The sequence below is a fragment of the Microchirus variegatus genome (assembly GCF_963457635.1).
Source record: "Microchirus variegatus genome assembly, chromosome: 14".
Classification (NCBI taxonomy): domain Eukaryota; kingdom Metazoa; phylum Chordata; class Actinopteri; order Pleuronectiformes; family Soleidae; genus Microchirus; species Microchirus variegatus.
In genome coordinates this window covers 4,914,211-4,936,137 of record NC_139815.1, presented here as the reverse complement: position 1 = coordinate 4,936,137, position 21,927 = coordinate 4,914,211, and the positions used below count along the sequence as shown (strand labels likewise).

General features: G+C 41.2%; 1 protein-coding gene across 1 annotated transcript; it reads right to left on the bottom strand.

Annotated features, from left to right (window-relative positions):
• Positions 1-4,212: 4,212 nt before the first annotated feature.
• Positions 4,213-9,120, bottom strand: LOC310936871 (hatching enzyme 1.2-like; the record flags this gene model as incomplete). The annotated part of the gene is made up of 9 exons (XM_083901026.1): positions 4,213-4,298; positions 6,331-6,455; positions 6,576-6,657; positions 6,758-6,936; positions 7,022-7,142; positions 7,516-7,671; positions 7,773-7,833; positions 8,137-8,215; positions 9,113-9,120. The coding sequence occupies 9 exons, from the start codon at positions 9,118-9,120 to the stop codon at positions 4,213-4,215; spliced, it is 897 nt and encodes a 298-aa protein (XP_083757152.1).
• Between the last annotated feature and the right edge of the window lie 12,807 nt (positions 9,121-21,927).

Here is a 21,927-nt window from a genome sequence, read left to right as displayed (position 1 = left end):
ACCCTGTGAAGTCCCGTGAGACAAACTATGTTTTGTAAACTGTGGGCTATACAAATAAAGATTGATTGATTAATTGATTGATCAGGACTAAATCAAGGCACTGACATAAGTTGACATTACTTTATTTTCTTACTGTTTTTAATTGAAAATAGTTATTCACTTTAATTTTACATTTTTGTATCTAAAACTAAATTTCAAGCCACAGGTGTAAGCTCTCAAATACTTTTTGAATTGTGTTGCTATCTGCTACAGAGGCTGAGAAATCAGTCATTTAGTAGCCATTGAAGCTCAGGTTTTAGAAACATTTCTTCCAGGCGCTTCAGGCTTTAATGGGTTAAGGCACCAAGTGATTTAAAAAAGCTGGTCGATTGTGGATATGTGAGAAACGGAAATGTTTTGCCAATTTTAAACCCAATTTTCAAAGAAAATAAATTTAAAATGTCAATATTTCAGTGCTCACCAGATGAATTTCGCTGAATTGCGTTCGTGGAAATCCCACCTCCTGACACCAAATTGTTGTGGAAATTTCTCTGCTGCTGGTGAAGAATGAAATAGAGAACTTCTGCCGGCCGACAAGGTTTTATTTTCGTTGCAAGGAAAAGGTCAATCTTCACAGGAGTGATCCTTGCTGGAAAAAGACCTAGAGCAAAGTGAGCACTCAACATTTATACCTGAGCAACTTCCCTTTTGCATTCCTCCAATAGACAAGAAGTTTGTTTGTGCGTTGAATGCATTGCGTGTTTTCACATAACAAAGATGGCGCCGAAAGCAGCATAACAATTACGCTACAAATTAAAGTATTAAACAAAAGTATTTTCTTTGTTAATAGAGACATAAAAATGATGAAAACCATTGTATTATCTTAGTTAAGGCCCATTTTATGGATTACATACGTCATTGTTGCGTAACACTTATTTTTATTTTACGATCTTTTGTCAATAGCCGGCTGGTGCGGACAAGCGATCGTTTGCTATCGTTTACTTTTCAATAAGCCGTGGTGTGTGGTAACTGTCAGCTGAATATATCCGTGGTTGTGGTATTTGTATGAGTATCATCATATAACTAACTGACAACCTAATAACTTGACTGACAAATAGGGATGCAGCGATTGCCATTTTTGGGGCCGATTCCGATTTCCGATTTTTCAAGAAGTTTGACAATGACAAACAAACAAATGCTGAGTGCTGATCAAAAGTTTTGTGCGTGATTTAAGGTCCTGACTCCAAATATGACAGGCTTCGTTCAGTGATTGAAACAAATATATAAACATTAATGAAACGTTTACATGCAGAGCACTCACTCGCAAAGCAGACAGCAGCGGTACTCGGTGTGAACCGGTAAACTGCCCAGCCCTACACTCTACTACATGTGCGTGTAGCCGCGTGCACGTGTGTTGCTGATGCTGCGCGATGCGGGTGCATTTGACCGGCTTATTAAAATCGGAATATTTCTGTCTGACCGGCCGGTCCTCGATTGCGACCGATCACGTGAAAATCGGCCGGTAATCGTGAAGTAAATGTGTTCTTCTTCTTCTTTTTTGGAGTTGACAGACTGGACGCAGCTTTCACGTTATTCTGCCCCCCACAGTCTGAAGACGTATCTGCATTTAAGGGGTGTCCCATTTCTAAGTGACAAAATAACCCTCAACACATGGTTTTGAGGGCCAGTTAAGATTAAGGGTCAAGCTTGAGGGTTAAGATAGGAATTGAAATTGGCCCTATAAAGGGGTAAGGAAATCAAGGGCAGGTGTGTGTGATTACTAAGGATCACCAGGTGCAGTGCATGAGGGAATTAGGAGGAGGTGTATCAAGGTGGATGCAGTGCCAGCGCACAGATGAAACACAGATGAATATACACAAAACAGCGTGGCAACGTATGCTTACCCGTGCTTGGATGCCAGCGGCAAATACAACGACCCAAAAGTGGGCGGGCCGAAGGGGCAGAAAGTGAGAGGTCAAGCGGAGGGACACAGCCTATATTTATCGCCTTGTCAAGAGCAGTGATTAATAAGCCAGGGGGGCTGTGGTGCAGCCAAACAAGGTTTAATATGGTAGTGGTTCCTCTACCGTCAGAGCATGGGGCTTTGTTAGATTGCATAGCTTTAATTGCATTTGCTACTTCTTCAAGGGAGAAAGGGAGTCCAGTTGCCTGGCAGTATTAGTATCAATGACAGGTTTCGAAAGGTTCTGAAGAAATTTGCTCATTTTAGTGTTGTCTGTAGGAAATTCAGATTTATATAAGGAAGAGTAAAATGATTTAAAAGTAGCATTAATTACTCAAGGGATCTGTAGTAATATTGTCATATCAAATGCAAAGCAGCCTATCGTCCTAACTTATGAGCCAGTAAACGACTTTGTCGTCATGTTCATAATATGAGCCTGATGGACCATAGCCTCCTGCCAGAGGGGTGTGGTTGGAAGAGTCCATGCCCAGGGTGAGAGGGATCAGCTGCAATCTGTCCCACTTGCCTCCAGGTCTGGGAGGCATGCAGGACTTGCAGGGAGGGGAGATTGCAGCCAATCACCTTCTTGGCGGAGCGGATGATGCGCTGCAGCCTGCTTATAGCCTTAGCAGTAGCAGCAGTGTGTGATGGAGGAGGTGTGGATGGATTCGATGACGGAGGTGTAGAATTGCACCATCATCATTTTTGGCAGGCTGAATTTCTTCAGCTACCTCAGGAAATTCTTCTAATTTAAACATATATATACCGTAATTTCCGGACTATAAGCCGCTACCTTTTTCACACGCTTGGATGACCAGCGGCGAGAAGTCATTCACCCAGGCTTTTGCTCGGGTCTGCCGGTGGATTCTGACAGCGTGGGGCAGTTTGGAAAAGTCTGCGATCACCGGCGAGTATCGGGGGGCTGGACAGCTGAGTGATGAAGAGAACAGCACACGCACTGATTCGCCTTGGGACGAGGGTGGCTGACAGAGTCGTTCTGGGGCTGTTCAGGTCCATCGCTGAACTTCAGTGGTTTTAGTGTGCGGCTTATGGTAGGGCTGACGGTAGACTAGTCATCCTTTAATTGGCCTAATTATGCAATGCCGCGTTCATGTGCAAGCCTTCAATAAATATAATAACATTAACAGTTTACACTTGTGTTTTTTGAAGGAAATGTGTTTTGTTGGCACCTAGGCTATTTTGTTGCATTTCTAATTTATAAATGTAGGCTACTTGCATGGATAGAAAAATTTTGTGTTTTTAGAGTGTAACTGTCTCCTGCTTTAGGCTGTAATTGTAGGCCTCATTGTGAGGATATTTTGGTGCCAATGCAATTTCTTTTTGATGGGTAGGCCTTCATGAATAATTTCAAATCATCTACCTATCCATTTGTTGAGTTAGTGTTTGGCCTTTTCAGTCCGAAAGTGTCATCTGGTCCCCTGAGGTCTCACTTGAAAACAATCTGGTTCCCTGTCCAATTTCACCCTGGCATCCCTGGTGTACAGGAGAGCAGAGGGGAAACCCAGCCTTGAGGGGTGCTGGTACTGATGCTGGTTTTCCCCAGCCTCACATGCTGTTTCCTGTTAGACAGAAAGTCTGTAATCCATCTGCAGGTGGAGTCAGGCACATTCAGATGGGAGGGTTTGTCATGCAGCTGGCCCAGAATTACTGTATTAAAAGCTAAAATCCACAAACAGGAACCTGGCGTATGTTCCTGGGGAATCTAGGTGCTGGAGGATGTAGTGGAGGGCCAGGTTAACAGCATCACCTACAGAACTGTTGGCTCTGTAGGCAAACTGTAGAGGGTCCAGGTGGGGGTCAGTGATGAATTTAATGTGGGACATCACCAAGCGTTCAAGAGTCTTCATGTTATTAAGTCCCTGTAGTCCTTGCTTTTGAGGACAAGGATGATGGTGGAGGTCTTGAACCCCTTCCAAAATTGTTCTCAATTTATCATGAACACTCGCAACTCGAACCTGCGGGAATAATGTACCTACTAGAAATACCATAGCGGTCATTTTTAATGTTCATAATTAATTTGGATATATAATTTCAATGGTTAAAGTACAAAGTGAAAATAAATAGATGTGTCATGTGAATATAGATGATAGTAAATATGAGGAAGAAACGTGAATTCTACCAAGGTAGAAAATGTGTTAATTGAAGAACAGAAATTGAATCCGCTCTTGAAATTACAGATAAAAGCCCCTTTTATCTTATAATTTTTCATTTATAGCTCAATAGAAAATAATTATTTCTATCAAAGCATTTTACTGCTTTCTCTTCCCCATCTCTTGCCGCTCCTGTCGGGGCTCGCCCACCATGACGTTTCGGACTTGCTCATGTGGACAGCGCACTTCAGTTGTGAGGCGCACAATGAAGTTTCTCCATGTCATCACACGTTGACATTTATTATTTTATATAAAGAACTGAGGCATTTGTTGCAGCCAGGTTGAGGATATTACAAAACACTGTTACTGGACATCTGCACATGGCTGCTGAAGAGAAAGCAGCTTGAATTGTAACCGTGTCTGGTTTAGCCCTTTCCCCACTCGTGATGGTCACAGCTGTGTGGACACTGATCAAAATATTGACATTTTTTGTTTTGCCCTGGTTGACAGTGAGTGATGCGTTGTCACTTTTCAGCACCTGTGTGGTGAACAGCGGCATTTGCGTTAGAAGAAGCTCTCTTCTGACTACCAACCAGGCTTGTTTTTTTGGCCAACTCAAGTAAAGTAACAACGTTATGTCCCTGCCCTTTCCTGTGTAAGGCTCCACCATGCAATACCAACACCACACTGTCTCCAAGCCTCTGAAGATGTGCGTAACCATGTCTTCATGTGGCGCAGAGTAGAAATGTTCTCTGATGATTACCGGGAGCAAGTCGGTGAAGATGTCTCCGCGACAATTTACATTTTGGGGTCATCAGCAAGGGGCGCTGCAGCACCCCTACTTCCCGTGGTTCTGGTAATATGTGTGTTGGTCGTGATGAGGTGGGGCATGTGTGGGGGGGTTGTTCATTGTTTGTTACACTGTACTCCGTAATTAAATTATTTTCTCCAACATTGTTGAGTGTTGTTGAGTGTTTTTGTTTTATTTTGTAGTTATTTTCATTTTTTTATGCATACAGTGGTCCCTCGTTTATCGCAGGGGTTACGATCTAAAAATAACCAGCAATAGGCGAAATCCGCAAAGTAGTAGCTTTATTTTTACAATTATTATGTATGTTTTAAGGTTGTAAAACCCCTCACCAAACATTTTATATTGTTTTCTCTGACAGGAATTAACATTTTCTCCACACCATCAAGGTGCCACCACCCTATGCTCTGACACGTTCAGCTGAGTGTGGTGTCAGTGTGACATTAAATAACACAAGTGTCTTTGGTCATCAGGTCTTTGAACAGCACTCCTGAAGTTAGTTCTGGATGTAGCGGGACGTTTTCTTCTCCTTCACCTCTGTGACACAATAACCATCAGATAACATCAAATAACAGCCAAACTCAAGTGAGTGAAACAACTGAAGACATAACAAGCCGGTGTTATATCAGCAAATCTGACTATCAGAATATTCCACCACCTTAACTTAAAGTCTCTAATTCTATCGATTATTAATCGATTACTAAATGAATCGTTAACTATTTTGATTGTCGATTAATTGATTAAAGGTTTTCTGATTTTCTGAAATGTGAATATTTTCTGGTTTCTTTGAGCCACATAGCAAAGAAATCATTAAATATGAATAACTTCTTTTACTGGCTCTGTCTGTGTGTATGTTTGTTTGTGCTTCTGCACTTGCACTTACCAAAATGAGAGGCCTTCAGAGGCTTGTTGTGTGAATGGGGTGAAGTTTGCCATCTCTGATTACCTTGTTTTGGTTTGTGGTCAAAACAAGACATTCAAGACCATGATAATTTCCACCGATCACTGATTTTCTGTCATTTTCTGGACCAAACAAGTACTCCATCAATCGAGAGAATAATCAACAGATTATTGTGAAAATAATCGTTAGTGCTGCCTGTGCAGTAAAGCTTGCACTAGGACCGTCCCACAGCAGAGGCTGAAGAAACAGCCAAAGTAGGAAAAATGCTGCCGATGTGGAAAAGATAGAGCCATCATTCATCTTATTAATAGTCCTATAACAGTAAAATAATTATGATGGCTTGGTTAAAATGTTGTCAAGAAATGAGGATATACAAAAGGATGTAATGAGAGAATAAAAGAAGACTGCTGTATGATACTTTCAATTACTTTATTGAATGATCATTTAGTGATATGCAGACGCGATCATGTCTTCTGACTGGATTCCTGTGTAAAAGAGAAAGGTACACAGTTGATTACAAGTGTGTTGGTGACATTAATTAAAGTATGTTTAGTCATTATAAACTCACAGCATTTGTAGAGTGTGTTGAGCCTTGCAATATCGTAGCGGCTCATCTCTCTAGCATTGCCGAAGGACACATTGGCGTTAGGGATTGGGACCATGGTGGGCTGGCCGTTCTTAGAGAAGGCAGTTCTACAACAGGAAATAGAACATGTAAATGGCAACAGATGTACACACACACACTCACACACACACACACACACACATATATATGAACACACACAGGAGGGCTAATGTGCAGTCAGTTCTTACTTGTGGTATTGCATCACAGAGTTGTAATCATAGGGAGTGCCCTGGTTGAGAGTGGCTATCTTCCTGAAGTTGTGCTCCATTCCTAAGAAGAGGGGACGGTGGAAAAAAAACATTTTATTTCCTATTCATATTATATTGATTTCCTCTCTCATATTCCTGTGGGGAAAATAAATATTTATTACCAGACTGAACATTGCCCAGCACGACTCTAATGTGGTTGTCCCTGTCAGAGCGGGTTTGTTCATGGTTGAATCCCAGCGCATGGAGCAGCTCATGCTGGACGGTGCCATGATAAAGACATCCGCTACGGGCCAGAGACACCACCTGCTTACCACCACTACGGCCAACATAAGACCAGCAGCTGGACAGGAGGAAAAATAAGTTGAAGATTGAAGTTTGTCAACATGTTTTAACACAAGTTCTCTTCATTTATTCAGTTTTCTTACCCATTCTGAGATTCAATGCTCAGCCACTCACGGTCACTACTTCTGGTGGGCCTGAAACGGATGCAGGAGAAGGAGGAGAAAGACTCCAGTCCACGGGTGATGATGGACTTCTCACGGGAGGCTGGCAAACATAATACCATAAGCTTTGTTTTTGTATTATCTCACAACACAGGAAAACATGTTGGCACCAAATTATAGACACTTTTAATCTGTCAGTATTGGTTTGACAATGTGTGAGTGGTATTTATTCCAGAGTAAGGAATTTTTGCTGAGATGATGAGGCTATAAGCCTATAGAGATGCATTGAATTTCTGCCAAGTCTAATGTAGACTCTAAAGTAAAATGATCAACCTTATCAAAAATTAGTTGGTCAAGCTTAACATGATCTTAAATGTTCAGTTTCTTTTTGATTGACACATTGAATAATTCCCCCCAGTTCACATTAATTTACCCCAGTATATGGAATATACATGGAACTTGTTGCTGATACTCACAGAAGTGATTTGTGATGTAATAAGGAATGTAGACCTTTCCATCAGTCCACTTGCCCCACAAGCAGCCTCGACTGGTGCAGGGATCAGCATTTCTCTCTGCCTCATTGTCAATGGCAATGTCTCCTTCAATCAGAGTGGGTTCACCAGCGGAGCGGACTAAAACAATTATACAGCATCAAACAGCTACTTAAAAAGAACTGCTGAAAATGTGGGAAAAAGTTAGTCACAACAGTGTGACTGCAGCAGCTCACACTTACTCAGATTACTGTTGGCTCTTTCCAGAAGTTCAGAGACTGAAAGCTCCCCCTCTGCAACTTCCTCTGCAAACAACATCAAAAACAAAAACAATGCAATTTGACTTTACATTAAAAAACACACCAGTTTCTGTGCTATGCATGTCAGTGCAACAAGTGTGATTGTACATACCTGCCTACAAAATGGAGAGAAGAGAGACGAATGTAGGAAACAAACATTTTAGAGAAACAAGTGTTAACAGACATCCTACAGAGAAATGCTCAAAAATATCAAAGTTACAATAAGTTAGATTTATATGATTATAAAGATGCAATAAATGCTATGTCAAATTATTTTTTAAATGATCATGTACATTTTGATGCTTACCTCATTGTCTGCCCAACATGAGGCAGACAGAAGCAGCAGAGCCAGTGCTGAAAACCTAAAAAGAGACATCTCAGCAAACCTGCAGGAAAAAAGACAAAATTAAATGTCAACTTTTTCTCAAAAGGTAGAAAACAGTGCTTGAACCACAACCAGAGGCAAGCTTCATCACTGAGAGATGGTCTACACCTCTACTGCTGAACTTACTTGTGATACTCTGTGTGGACGTGTGTAACCAAGGCATGACTCTAGGTTTTTATATATGTTCCTTTGTGTCACGTCAGCAAGACCAAATATGGATTATCTGAACACTGCAAACCCAAAGAATCAGCTAAACTGGCAGGCTTATCAGTAACAATATACAGACGCAAATAGATTGAAACTTTTCCATGGCATTATGGGTGGGAAGGGGGATGTGTGTTGCATGTGTTGAGTTTTCTGTTCATACTGTACAACAACTGTAAGACAAGTGGAAAAGTTGGACAAAAATGGTGAAAGTAGTTTCCGTGGACTGTATTACAATCCAGTGAGTGCTCTGCTCTAATTGTTCAGTTGATGGTATCATGGTATCCAGGGGAAAAAACTGCTTCTACATGTTAAAGTGTAATTTGCTTCATGCGTACTGTTACTGTACTGTTATATCATAACAATAGAACTGGCTCTCTTAAAACTGGAGTTGAACCCTAATTAATGTTACTGGGAAAACCTGTGTTTGTATTTTTCATGTCAACAAATTCCTGCTGTGAAAAAAAGGTCCATTATGCCAGGGTTACATTACGTTCACATGTTTTATGAGTTAAACTTAAAGTTGACAGATAAGTTAACCAAAACTGCTGTACGTTCTAAGATTAAGAAGTGTGTTTGTGGACATAGTTGTGGGTGTCTGGTATCTAAAACAAGGCCAAACAAGGCTTATCAATAACAGCCACCTCCATTAACCTGGGTCTGTTTGCTCAGCAGGTACACAAGTAAAAACTACCTGTTCATGAAGGCCAACGATGTAAAAACATCAACGTTGCTGATCACATGCCAAATTTTTGACTGAGTTCTACTCTGAGATACTGCATATTGCATGTTGTTGTTTTTTATAATAATAATTTTAAAAAGCTGTATGGAATTGGATAAACATACAGCCAATCATACCAATGATCCGGATGACGTATGCAGAGCGACAAAAAACACGTCAACGTGATGCTGCAGATAGCAATTGTATATAAAAAAAAACACACTACAGTGGCCTTCAGGTAGCATACAGGTAGCGACATACACCAAAACAGGAAACGTTCTCCACAGAGCAGTGTTCCCCAAATGTTCAAAACAGTGACCTGCTTTTTAAAGATGGCAAAGTATTGTTACCAAAATAATATAAACTGTATCTGTAAATATAAACTTTAATTGTTCAATTATTTCAAAAAATCTCCTGCAATCTATATCAGTCTTAGGACATGTGTGTGTTAGCTGGGCTACTGTACAAACAAGTTGGTACAACCTGGATGCAATGGAGTAGAACTATCTTCCTATGTAATTACAGGCTGAATAATGAGCTGCGTTGAGTCTGCTCAGCATTAATTAAGGTATAGATTTATGCAAGCCACATTATGTTCAGGTGTAACACAGAGTTACAATATAAAGGTGAGACAGAAACAGGTATTCCAGTTGACTGGGCAATGTTTATTAAATAGACTAATTCATTAAAATGGAATTCATAAAAGCACATATTTATTACAAAACAGGGTTATCATAAGGTCAAAAAACATCAGCCACTGGTATGGGAACGGCTGGGAAAACAGCAAGAGCAGGGCACTGACTAGAAAATCCAGCAGAGATAAGCAAGTTAGCATGGGCCAATGAGGGTGGTTACCTGGTACAATGGGGGAAGAAATGGCAAGAATACACAGGCATCCACAGCAAACCATAAAAACAGTGTGAATGTGCTCAATAACCTTACACCTAATGTCCCACTCATGCAGTGTGGAGAGCAACAACCCAAAGCCCACGAATTCACTGGCACCACAGTCACTGGCTGTTGTTGGACTTTACAGTTTGTACAGCAAGGGCGATCCTATATCCTTAGACCCTCATATGGAGTGAGGAAAATCTCCACAAAAACATTTGTACAGGAGAAAATTGGAGGAACCTCAAAAAGAACCACAGAGGATCCCTGTTACGGAAATTTTGCATTGATATTGTATAAATGTAAGAGTATGACCTGCAGTGACCTAAGATCAAGGGACCATTTGCTATTTTGTTTTACACACAGGGGTTTGAGTCGTAAACACCCTATCTTCCTCTTTCCCAATGGGGGGTCTACCTGATTCCCTCTCTTCCCGTGGGAGGGAGGAAACCTTTTGTTCTGCTCTGTCTGTGTGGGGGGGTCATACCCACCAGACAGGTTAACTAGAGAGGTTTTCCATTGATTCAGGAGTCTTCGCGGGGTGACTTAATCTGCAAGTTGCTTCGTGATTGCTCTTTCTGTACAGAAATAAACTCTTGTTTGATTCCTGAGCTGGCTCCAACATCCATCTTTTACCAAATTATCCTGACATTTTGGCGCCCAACGTGGGGCCCGATACCTGTCCCTCTCTTCACAACGGTGGACCTGAAGACCTTGCAAGGCGGAGAAAAGAAACATTTCTCCAGAAAAGACCTCCACCTCGGGGCTCTTAAAGTTCCGTTTGGTCAGGGAGGCCAGGTCCCCTGAAGAGTGGGACAGTGACGGTGACCAACCAGAGAGGGGTGACGGACCAGCCAGGGAGTCAAACAATCAAAAAGGTAAGACACGTGTCGTGTATGTCTTGTGAGGGGCCAAATCATTTGGAAATTTAATTTTGGATTGGGTGAAACAGATACTGGTTCATTTGGCTTCAAGATCAAACATAGTGAGGGCCAGATCATTGGAGAATTAGTCTCAGGGGGGTTTGAAAAAAAACCCTCGTCTGGTACCAAGATTTAGAAATATCTCATGAGGACCAAATCATTGGAAACTTAATTTCAGGGGGGTTTGAAAAAAAACCCTTGTTTGGCACCAAGATTGAATATATACGTGAAGAGCCAAATCATTGGAAACTTAATTTGAGGGGGTTGAAAAAAACTCTCGTTTGGCTTCAAGAACGGGTGGTCTGTTATTTGGAAGGACAGCATAGTCAAACTAATCCCGAAGTCTCGACTGCGTCAAAATAAAAAGAGAAGGAAAGAGTCAGGGACTCTATACAATGGATGAGGTTAAGAAGATAGAAGAATAAGATAAAACTTTGTGGTAACGAGAATAAAACTTTGTGGTGACTAGAGCTGAAACGATTAATCGATGAAACGATTATTAAATTAATCGTCAACTCATGATTAAAACAAGATTTCTGATTGTTTTAGCTTCTTAAATGTGAATATTTTCTTTGCTTCTTTGCTCCAAAAAAAACAAAGAAATTTTTAAAACTGAATCATTTTGGTTTGTGGACCAAACAAGACATTCGAGAAACATCATCATTTTCAGGTTTGACAGACATTGATCAACATTTTTTATCTGACATTTTATGAACTAAACGATTCATCGATTAATAGAGAAAATAATCGACAGATTAATCGATTACCAAAATAATCGTTAGTTTTAGCTCTAGTGGTTATTCAGTGTCTTAAATATCCTCTGTGGATATTACAAGGGTGCGTTGCTCGGAACGAATGTGTCGTACAAACCACCTGGCTGAAAAGATTATCCAAAGTTAGTGTAAACAGGTTGAGTGTGTGAGAATAAGAAAAAACAAAGTTAAGAAAAAGAAGTTGAAAACCGAAGAAGATAGCCCATTGTAAGTGATATCACGCCCATTCGATGAATGGTAGGTAAAACCGGTAAAATAAAAAAAGCAGGTTAAAAAAAATTAAATAAAAATAAAAAAGTATAAAAATGGGAAACTGTAACAGTTACAAATGTTGTGAACCTGACGAGGTTCAATTTAAAGGAGATGTGAAACGGATGAGCCAGAAAGCGTTAGACAATGTGAAATATGTGAAAAAAAGTGGGAAAAGAAGTATGGTTTTAGAGGAAAACTACTGGTAGAAGAATGCAAAGAATTGGTAGAAAAGATTGAGGCTAAGTCTAAGGGAATTGAGAAAAGACAGGAAGAAGAGATGCAGGATGTTATAAATGTAATTCTGTTTTTAACTCCAACTGAGATAAACAGGAGAATGACGCCTCTGGGTCTCCATCCCCCGTGCATCGGCACTCAACACCTCCAGCCCAGGCCTCTGCTCCAATCTCTCCCCCTCCTCCTCACTCTGCACCTCCTCTCTCCGTTCCTGCACATACCGGAAGTGTCACAGGAAGTCCGAAAGCGACAAGGTCAGATAAGTGGTATGAAAAGTTGAAAAGTATGCTAATGCATTTTCTGATGTGTATTTCTGAGACAACATCAATCGTGGAGGCAGGAGAGGAGGAGGAAGAGGAGGAGGACGAGGAGGATGGAGAATTGATGGAGATGAGAGCTGCTACAATTGTGGCAAATTTGGACATTGGGCTCGACAATGTAAGGCTCAAAAAGGCAGAGGTCAAGGAGGCTGGAGGGGGGAAGGAGAAAGGAGACCCAGACGAGTTGAGGATTCATCAGAATGACTTGACAATAAACAGGTTATGCACCTACACACACACGTACACACCAGAACCAAGAAGATGAGGAAGTTTTTTAGTGTTTTATTGTGCATGGTAATCATGTGCTTTTGGAGGTTTTTGGATGTTGAATAGACTGTTATAAAATGATGAAGTTGTTTGAGAAGCAAGGAAGAGTAAGTTGATTGGGACATACTGTGGAAAGTAGTGAATGTGAAAAGAATAAGTTAAAGTTGAAGTTGAGATATGATTAAAATGTTGAATAAAATGCATACAAATAAAAAAAAGTAAAAACAACAGTAACAATAAATGAACACAATAATTAATTAAATAAATAAATAATAGGAACTGTGTTTTTTGTTATAAGAACTATATATTTCTTGTCACTATGGAGGTGATGATGTGTGGCTGGGACTGAGTTAGCTCAGCTTAATTTGTTCCTGTGTTTTATATGATGCATGAGATGGTTAATGAGAGGAAGATTGTCTAGGATGGAGTGTCCCTGATCAAGACAGTCCTTACCGGCTCTTGATAAGTGTGGTTTATGTAGAGTACGTGTAAATTTAAGGAAAACAACAAATGGTCAAATTGTGGCTGAAGAATCACATGTGCTTCAAAGTCTTTTTCTGAGGTTGCGTTTGCATTTTTAGTTATATTTATTCTGTCGTACAGTTACATCTGGCCCTTTGAGGGCAACCAGTATGCTGATGTGGCCTATAGTGGAAATAAGTTTGATACCTCTGATGTAGAGCATGAATGTGAATGAATGGGAGAGTTCAAGCTGTTCAAGAGTGCTTTGAAAGGCCCAGTGGACAAATGGAAATAGTTTTTAAGTTGAAGGTGTGACAAGATTTTTTTGATTTGCAAATGGCTTTGTCTCATTGTAGACAAGAGATGTGTGTTGGTGGATGTTGTTGATGTGATGTGAAAATGACTGAAGTGGTTACCAACTAACATCTGAAATATACAATACAGTCACAATAGGGTTTAAATAATAATTAATTAAGAATAAAAATGTATAATAATTAAAGTAATCTACAATTAGGCTAGGAGATAATAAGGGTCATGAGGAACGACATAGGACGCTATGTTGTTTCTAATGAATCGCCAAGAGAGGAGAAATCGGGGACGCTCTTTTTCTTCTCAAAGCCTTGGGTGAACTCAAATTGACCAAATAAATATCTTTTGATAATTTTGGATATTATAAAGAACAATTAGATACATTTGATATAGGTATAGTGGATGACTACCTGATTCAATCCGTGAATCCACTAACAGATCTGACTGACTTATAGGAAACTGACTCTGCAGAAATAACTTTGAGTGTATGTGTCTTTGTAAATAATGTGAGGAGTGTCTTGGAGAGTTTAAGGTTGTCTGAAGTATGTTGATATTTAAACTTAGTACAAGGTCAAATGTGCTAGTTTGGAAATGGTTTTCTGCTTCAAGGTGGTGACATATTGGTTTGATTGACTCTGATTAGGTTAAAATCAAAGAAAAGATTAACGGTATTTCAATTGTTGGTGATGTAAGTTTTTGTAAATGTTATTTTAGTGATGTATAATGATGTAAGTGGCAATTGGGAAATCAATGTGCAGTGAGAATGGTTGTTTTTGTTGTGATTTGGAGCAGTGTACTTTTCACTGGCTTAGTGAGAAATGAAACTTGAAGACTCTCTGTGAAGTAGGAGTGGTTATCCATATGTTACTCTATTATCATGTTTCTCTGACATTTGCTCACTCCCCCTGAGTGGTGCGAAACTTCACACTCTCAAAAAAACTTTGAAAAGGAGAAAGAACAAGATTTAAAGCCACTGTAAGTAAGCTACACATACAATTCAAATGTGGAGATTTACTAAAAAGATTTGGATATAGAAATTTAAATTTTTTTAGCAGATTAACTAATGCCTGGTTTGAACAAAATTAGGTATTTAATTTAAACGTTTAAAGAAATAAATCTTAAGATTTTTTTAGGTCTTTAAGGAACATGCTGACTTCATGAAGGACATCATAAAGATTACAAAGCACAGGATAAAAGTAAAGGTAAAATAACGAAAGTAAGGGGACTTAGAATTAGTAATAATGTGCACAGAGTAAATCTGTGCAAGGGGGGAGAACAATAATGGAAATACATATTGAAATAATATAATTCAAATTTAAAATTTTTGGAAAAATGAAATAAATGTAATGGAAGATGTGATAAATAATACATTGTAATCTTTGTTGGTAGTTTAATACTCCACTGAGAATTCCATTACCAGATCGAGAGTTGAAATATTTAGTTATGAATCGTGTAGTCATTAGGAAAAATAAAGTAATAACTGATAGTCTGTCATTGGATTGAAATAGCACCATTGGATAACCTAGAGAGAGAGAGCAGTTGGTAAAACAAATTGAGAAAGATGTTTTTTGGAATTTGGAAAGAGTGGAAGTTTAAACTCCTAGCCAGGGAATTATGTATATTGAATGTTGGAAATTGAGGTGTGAATATGGAAGTGAGTGGTTGGTTGTCATTACCGTTGATAATTTTAAAGTTAAGGTTTGGTTGATATAATTAATGCAACAGTGATATAATAACACAATTAAATGAAAAGTGTACTACAAAACACTAAACTGATTATGTTTGGATAACTGCATGTTTAAATCACAGTACTAACACTGCATGGAATGCTAATAGGTGAACTTATGCTAACACAGCTGCAGAAAGGACTCACTGTTTTAAAGATTGCAATGTACTGAATATTAAATAACCCACATTAGATGACTGCCCTCCATAGGCTAGTCCATAGGTTTGCTTTACTTTCAGAAAAGATGGTGGAAGCTCAGCTTGAGACAAGGAAGTTGAGTGGCTGCGGCTGCTGTGAACCAGTGTACCCGAGGGGGGTGCAAAGGAAGTGGAAGAGCCAATGAGAGGAGGAGCTTGAACTGTGATGATAACAACATCATCAGCAGTTTAGTCTGAAGGAGCATGGCATTGTGTCAACTGAGCAAGTACAAGAAAGTGTACAACAAGCTCAAGAGCAGAATTTGGTCTGAAAGTGATGCAAAAATATAGGGAAAACGTTGACTGTATGAAAGCAACAGCTCATACAGCAGAAAATGGACTGTGGGCCCTGAACGTCAGTAACAGGATTCACTGATTCAACATCGTCTGGACATTTCAGGAGACAACACGACTGAAGTTTTAACATTCAAATTTACCGGATGACATGTGTGAATGTTTGTAATTATGTAATGTGCAAAGGGAATGTTAGATTGTAAGGATGTTTTATGTTTTGTTTTGACGGAAACAATGTTTGATTTTTTAAATGATGCTTATTTTGTGTATGGCTACTGTTTCTTGTAACATGGGAGTACCTGTGTGTGGTTGCCGGGGCAGCGGAACCGTGAGAGAGTTTCCCTTTCTGAAAGGATAATGGATAAATAGAATGTTTTGAACTGCTCGAAAGGGTTTTCGCTCTCACACTCTACAAAATTTATGTTATAATTATGCTTAAAATCAGCATAAACAGGAGGGATATGTTACGGAAATTTTGCATTGATATTGTATAAATGTAAGAGTATGACCTGCAGTGACCTTAGATCAAGGGACCATTTGCTATTTTGTTTTACACACAGGGGTTTGAGTCGTAAACACCCTATCTTCCTCTTTCCCAATGGGGGGTCTACCTGATTCCCTCTCTTCCCGTGGGAGGGAGGAAACCTTTTGTTCTGCTCTGTCTGTGTGGGGGGGTCATACCCACCAGACAGGTTAACTAGAGAGGTTTTCCATTGATTCAGGAGTCTTCGCGGGGTGACTTAATCTGCAAGTTGCTTCGTGATTGCTCTTTCTGTACAGAAATAAACTCTTGTTTGATTCCTGAGCTGGCTCCAACATCCATCTTTTACCAAATTATCCTGACAATCCCTCTCCTAGAATAGACAGCAACAAATTCAGCAGATTGCAAACAAAACATAGAAATGTATAAATATAAAAAATAATATATGTATAAATATGTAGTGGTATGAGGCACCACTGCCATATTAAACCTAGTTTGGCTGCACCACAGGCCCTCTGGCTTGTTAGCCAATCACTGCTCGTGCCAAGGCGATAAATGTAGGCCGTGTCCCTCTGCCTGACCTCTCGCTTCCTGCCTCTTCGGCCAGCCCACTTCCGGGTCGTTGCATCTGCCGCTGGCATCCGAGCACGGGTAAGTGTACCTTGCCACGTTGTTTTGTGTATATTTCTCCGTGTTCCAGTTAATTAAAACCGTCGCTCCTTAATAGATTTTCACTGCGGTTGAGTCGCTATTTGGGGATTGTGTACCGCTGCCGGCCTGTGCATTGGTGAGTGATGACATGCTTCTGTTGTTAACTGCTGTAGCCAGGTGCTAAGCTCCTCTTCCGCTCTTCTCCCTCTAAAGGCCACATTATACTTCTCCGACTGCGTATGCGTTATCCGTCTGCGTCACCACGGAGACGCCTCGAGCATTTATACTTCTGCGTCGTGGTGACGGACACTCGCTGCAATTTCCCGCCCGATCAGTAGGGGTCGCTGCGCAAGGTTGTTGTGCTTCTGGCTACAGTGAGCAATGGCGTCCGAGAAAGAAAGAGAGAGAAAGACTGCTGTTGTTGAAAAAGTGGCCGTTTCTCACTTTTCTGTGTCACGGAACGCAGTTTTAAGATAATTTGAGGCGAGAAATTGGCCATTTAGAGTCTAAACATGTGCTGTGTGTGTTAAGATATGACGTATTTATAGTTCGGCAGCGGCGTTATCAGCGGGGATCAGCTCCGCCTCTGTCAGGACGCCCGGAGCGCACTGAGAGCCGGCACAGAGCAGCTTAGCTCGGCCTGTCCTGAGGACCAATCGCAGCTCTTGCCGTCTCCGTAGTCCCTTGACGGAGTGACGGACACTTAAAAAATATTCCGTGCACCCGGAGACGACGCAGAGGCTCTTCGACAGGTTCTGCGTCGACGCAGAGGACTCTGCGTAGCTACGCAGAGCACTTTACGCAGGAGTATAAATTGGGCTTAACAGTCTGCTGGTCGTGTGTTGCATGGCGGCTGTATTCTCTGCTGCATGCGATTCTCTTCACCCCTCTCCCTCTTTGGACGGGATGCTAATGCACCCGAACCTATAACTGGGACTGTAAAGCTAACGCTAATGACGAGCACAGCTGATTAATCAAGGCTAATTTGTCGCTGCTTTGCCGCTGCTTCGCCGTATGTGATTATTGTGCTGCAAAGCCACTATTACTAAATGCCACTATTATTTTTTTTTCAATCACTGAATAATTCAACTGATAGGAATTTAACTTCTTAGAATAGAAACTACTGGGACGTTCAGTACCTCTTTTGTCAGCTTGAAGTCAGAATCAGAATCAGAATCTCTTTATTGTCATTGCACATAGTACAACGAAATTTAAATAGATGTGTAAAAACAATAAATTTATTTGTAGTCCAGGAGAAATCCTCTGAGATGTGTGTGCCCAGGAATCTGAAGTCTGAAACCCTTTCCACACAGTCCCCATTAATCAGTAGAGGTCGGAGGGCTGCGCTGTTTTACCGAAAATCTATGATGAGTTATTTTTTTTGTGGTGTTCAGGATGAGGTTGTTGTCTGAACACCATGCTGCCAGACTTTGGACTTTCTCCCTGTTGGCTGCTTCATCTCCTCTTGAGATAAGTCCAACTACAGTTGTGTTGTCTGCAAACTTGAAGATGGTGTTGGTGGAGTGAGTGGGGGCGCAGTCGTGCGTGTAGAGCAGGGGTTTTGATACCTGAGGGCCAATTTAAGAACCCAACATTGGGCTGAGGGCCGCCAAAGGAAAAAACCCCAGAAAGAGATCCCATTTGTAATAATTTTAATGACCAGATTGCAGTTCTACAGTTTAGCGTTAAGTAATATAAGCGTTAATATAATGTAATTTAAGCATTAATATAATGATGTTTATAATTTACTGGGTAATTACCCAGTATTTTGGCCATTGTTCTTACCTTCTAATTACAGGTCAATACCAAGTAACACATTTCTGTTACCATATATTTACTGGGTAAATAGCTAGTAATTGGGGTAACTGTAGCTACCTGCTTATTACCAGCTTATAACCCAATAATACACTAAAATTCACCATATAGAAACCAGGTAAATACCCAGTATTTTTGTTTACACTTTGGTCTGTATCCAGTAATGTCCAATAAACATTTAACAAGCTTAGTAGCTCCTGGATTAATACCATCAACTGTAATTCATTGCGGGCCATCAGAAATGATTCTGCGGGCCGCCATTGGCTCCCCTGTGGGGAGCCAGTGCTGAGTTTGATGGGAGCGATGAGGGCCCAGTCTGACAGTCTGGGGGCGGTTAGACAGAAAGTCTTTGATCCAGAGGCAGATGGGTTGGTAGAGTCCTAGGTCTGTGAGTTAAGTGACCAGTCTGCTGTCAATGAAGAGCATCCTCACATAGCTCTCCAGGTGTTCAAGGTGGGTTAGTGCAGTGTGGAGGGCAGTGGCAATGGCATCCTCAAAACTGGTGTGGGTCGATGTCTTTGATGTGCTGCTGGAACAGTGTCTCGAAACACTTCATGATCACTGGTGTGAGAGCAACTGGGCGGTCGTTGTTAAGGTCACTGATGACAGGCTTTTTTGGTACTGGGATGATTGTGGCAGACTTCAGGCACGGTGGTATGATGGATTTGGACAGGGACAGGTTGAAGATCTTTGAGAAGACCTTGGAGCGCTGTTCTGCACATTCCTTCAGAACCCTTCCTGTTACGTCATCCGGGCCGGCAGCCTTCCTCAAGTTCACAGCCTCACCTCATACTCCTGTAAAGTGAGGGTGTCGTTGTTGTTCAGGGCTGGTGGGAGGATGGTGACAAGCTCCACTGGTTTCACCTTGAAGTGGGTAAAGAAACAGTTCAGTTGCTCTGCCAGTGAGGCATCGCCGTCGGCTGTCGCACTGTTGCTGGGCTTGTAGTTGGTGATATGTTGGATGCCCTGTCACACCCGCCGTGGATAGTTGTTGTCAAAGTGGTGTGTTAGGGTTGGCGGAATGCTGTGCCGCCTGCTAGCTCAATAGCTCCATCTGGTACCAGTACGTGTAGCCATGGCTCTGTTATTATCAGAATGCAACTGTCCGTGATGAGTTTGACCTGAATCGTTGCCGATCTGGGACCAACTCATACGCTTTCAAAACTGCAACAGTAGCATATTTCTGACTGTCAGCTGCATTAAGAGCTGAATATGCTTCTTGGGCTTTTCCTGTAAATACAGTTTGCAACATAACTACACAGTCTGTCAGAACGATGTCGTGACGACCCAGGTTAGGACACAAGCGCAGAGACTCAAGGTTCAGGCAGGTACAAAAACATTTATTTGGTCAAGGTCAAAAACACGGGAGATCAGTCCAAACAGGCAGAGGTATCAGAATCGCTAGGCAGAAGACAAGGTCGGACAAAACAGGCAGGCGATGGTCCAAACAAGGGAAGACAAAAACTATGACAAGGATTGTGGGATAAGCGCTGGAACGTGAGACAAGGCTACAAACGAACTGAGACAAGACACAGAGGGGGTATTTGAGCAGGGCTGATGGGGAGACAATGGCATGCAGGTGCGCAGGAACAATCAGGAAGCAGGTGGACACAGACGAGAAGGGGGCAGGGTGAACAGGAACCTGGAACAGAGACAGGGGTGAGTGATCACAAAATAAAACAGGAAGACAAGACATGAAACATGGAGGAGAAAACAAAACCATAATCAAAACATGACAGACAAACCAAACCATGGTTGCTAACCACACCTTCTGGTCGACACGATAGCTTGGGGCAGGGGTCCTCTTCCGATCCGCAGCTGCCTTGTAAACCTTGCACTGGCGTAGTAGGTTCTGGCGAGCCCACTCCCAGGTTCTCCTGCAGTGTCTCACCAAGGCCAATGCAGAGGGTACAGAGGACTCAGAGTCTATAGGAGGAAAGAGAGAGGGTTGGTAACCATGGACAATGTGAAATGGGGAGAATCCATTTGGATTTGGGGTTATATAAACCCATTAATACTACACAGTGTCCCTTTAAGAGAGACACATATTTCTAATATCAAATCAGACACTAATGAAATACATTGAAGTGGCTCTGTGGTGTAGTGTGGTCTGTCACTGAATGAGCTGATAATGTCCTAACTCACAACTCAAATCATTAGCATCACAATCAATACTTCACACACAAAGCTGTGTCATTCACACATGATTCAAGCACTTCAGCTTGTGCTAGAGCTAGTGAAACATTAACAAGAAAAAACGTCCCTGTATTTGACTGAACACTAACGTTACGTATATGAAAACTCACCCATAAGGAGATAGAGCGGTGCTGGTGTCACATCATCATCTCAGACAACTGCTTTGATGACAATCACGCTTTAATTTCGCACTGCACTCACACACACACACATAACTGCTGGAATGTTCCAGACACCCCCCCCCCCTCTCTCTCTGTACGTGCATATTAATTAGCCATGTGTATTCTCTGTGATTGAAAAAACAACAAAAGCTCTGGAATGTGAGATCGCCACACCCAAACTAGGGCCGTTTCTCAATACCCAAGTATGCCAGTATGTACTTGCTTACTTGGAAAGTACAGGCAGGCCGAGGTAACACAGGTTTCACAAGTACACAAAAGTATGGATATTGAGAAACGGCCTAGGAGTGATTCACAGCGATAAAACAACCTTAATTCAAACACAAAGTTTATGGTTTTAAGACCCACAATACTGTGATTTGAAGCATGTAGTGGCTTCTTCAAAACTTCAACTTGTGTAATTTTGAAAAAAACGGAAATCCCTAATTTTGAAAAGAAAAACATTTTTCCTGTTTTTTCTCGTTTTGTGCTGGGCCGACTTGTTCCCGCTTGGTCCGTGGTGGGTCACATATACTAAATTACATGTTTTACCAGTGTTCATTGTAGCATAGTGCATCTGTTGCAGTGTTCTGCAAACACGCCTATAAAATGTGCAGCTTTAATCTCTGCTGCACAGCACATCCCACAGCTCATCATTTATCCATTATTGCCAACTTGGCGACTTTCTCGCTAGAGTAAGCGACTTTTCAGACCCTCTGAGCAACTTTATTTCTAAGAGACCGGAGCTCTGCCGTTTACTCTGTTTTGATCGGCTAATTCTCTGACTTCTTTCGCAGTTCCACTAATACTTTACCGGTTATTTACTAACAACCTTAAACCGC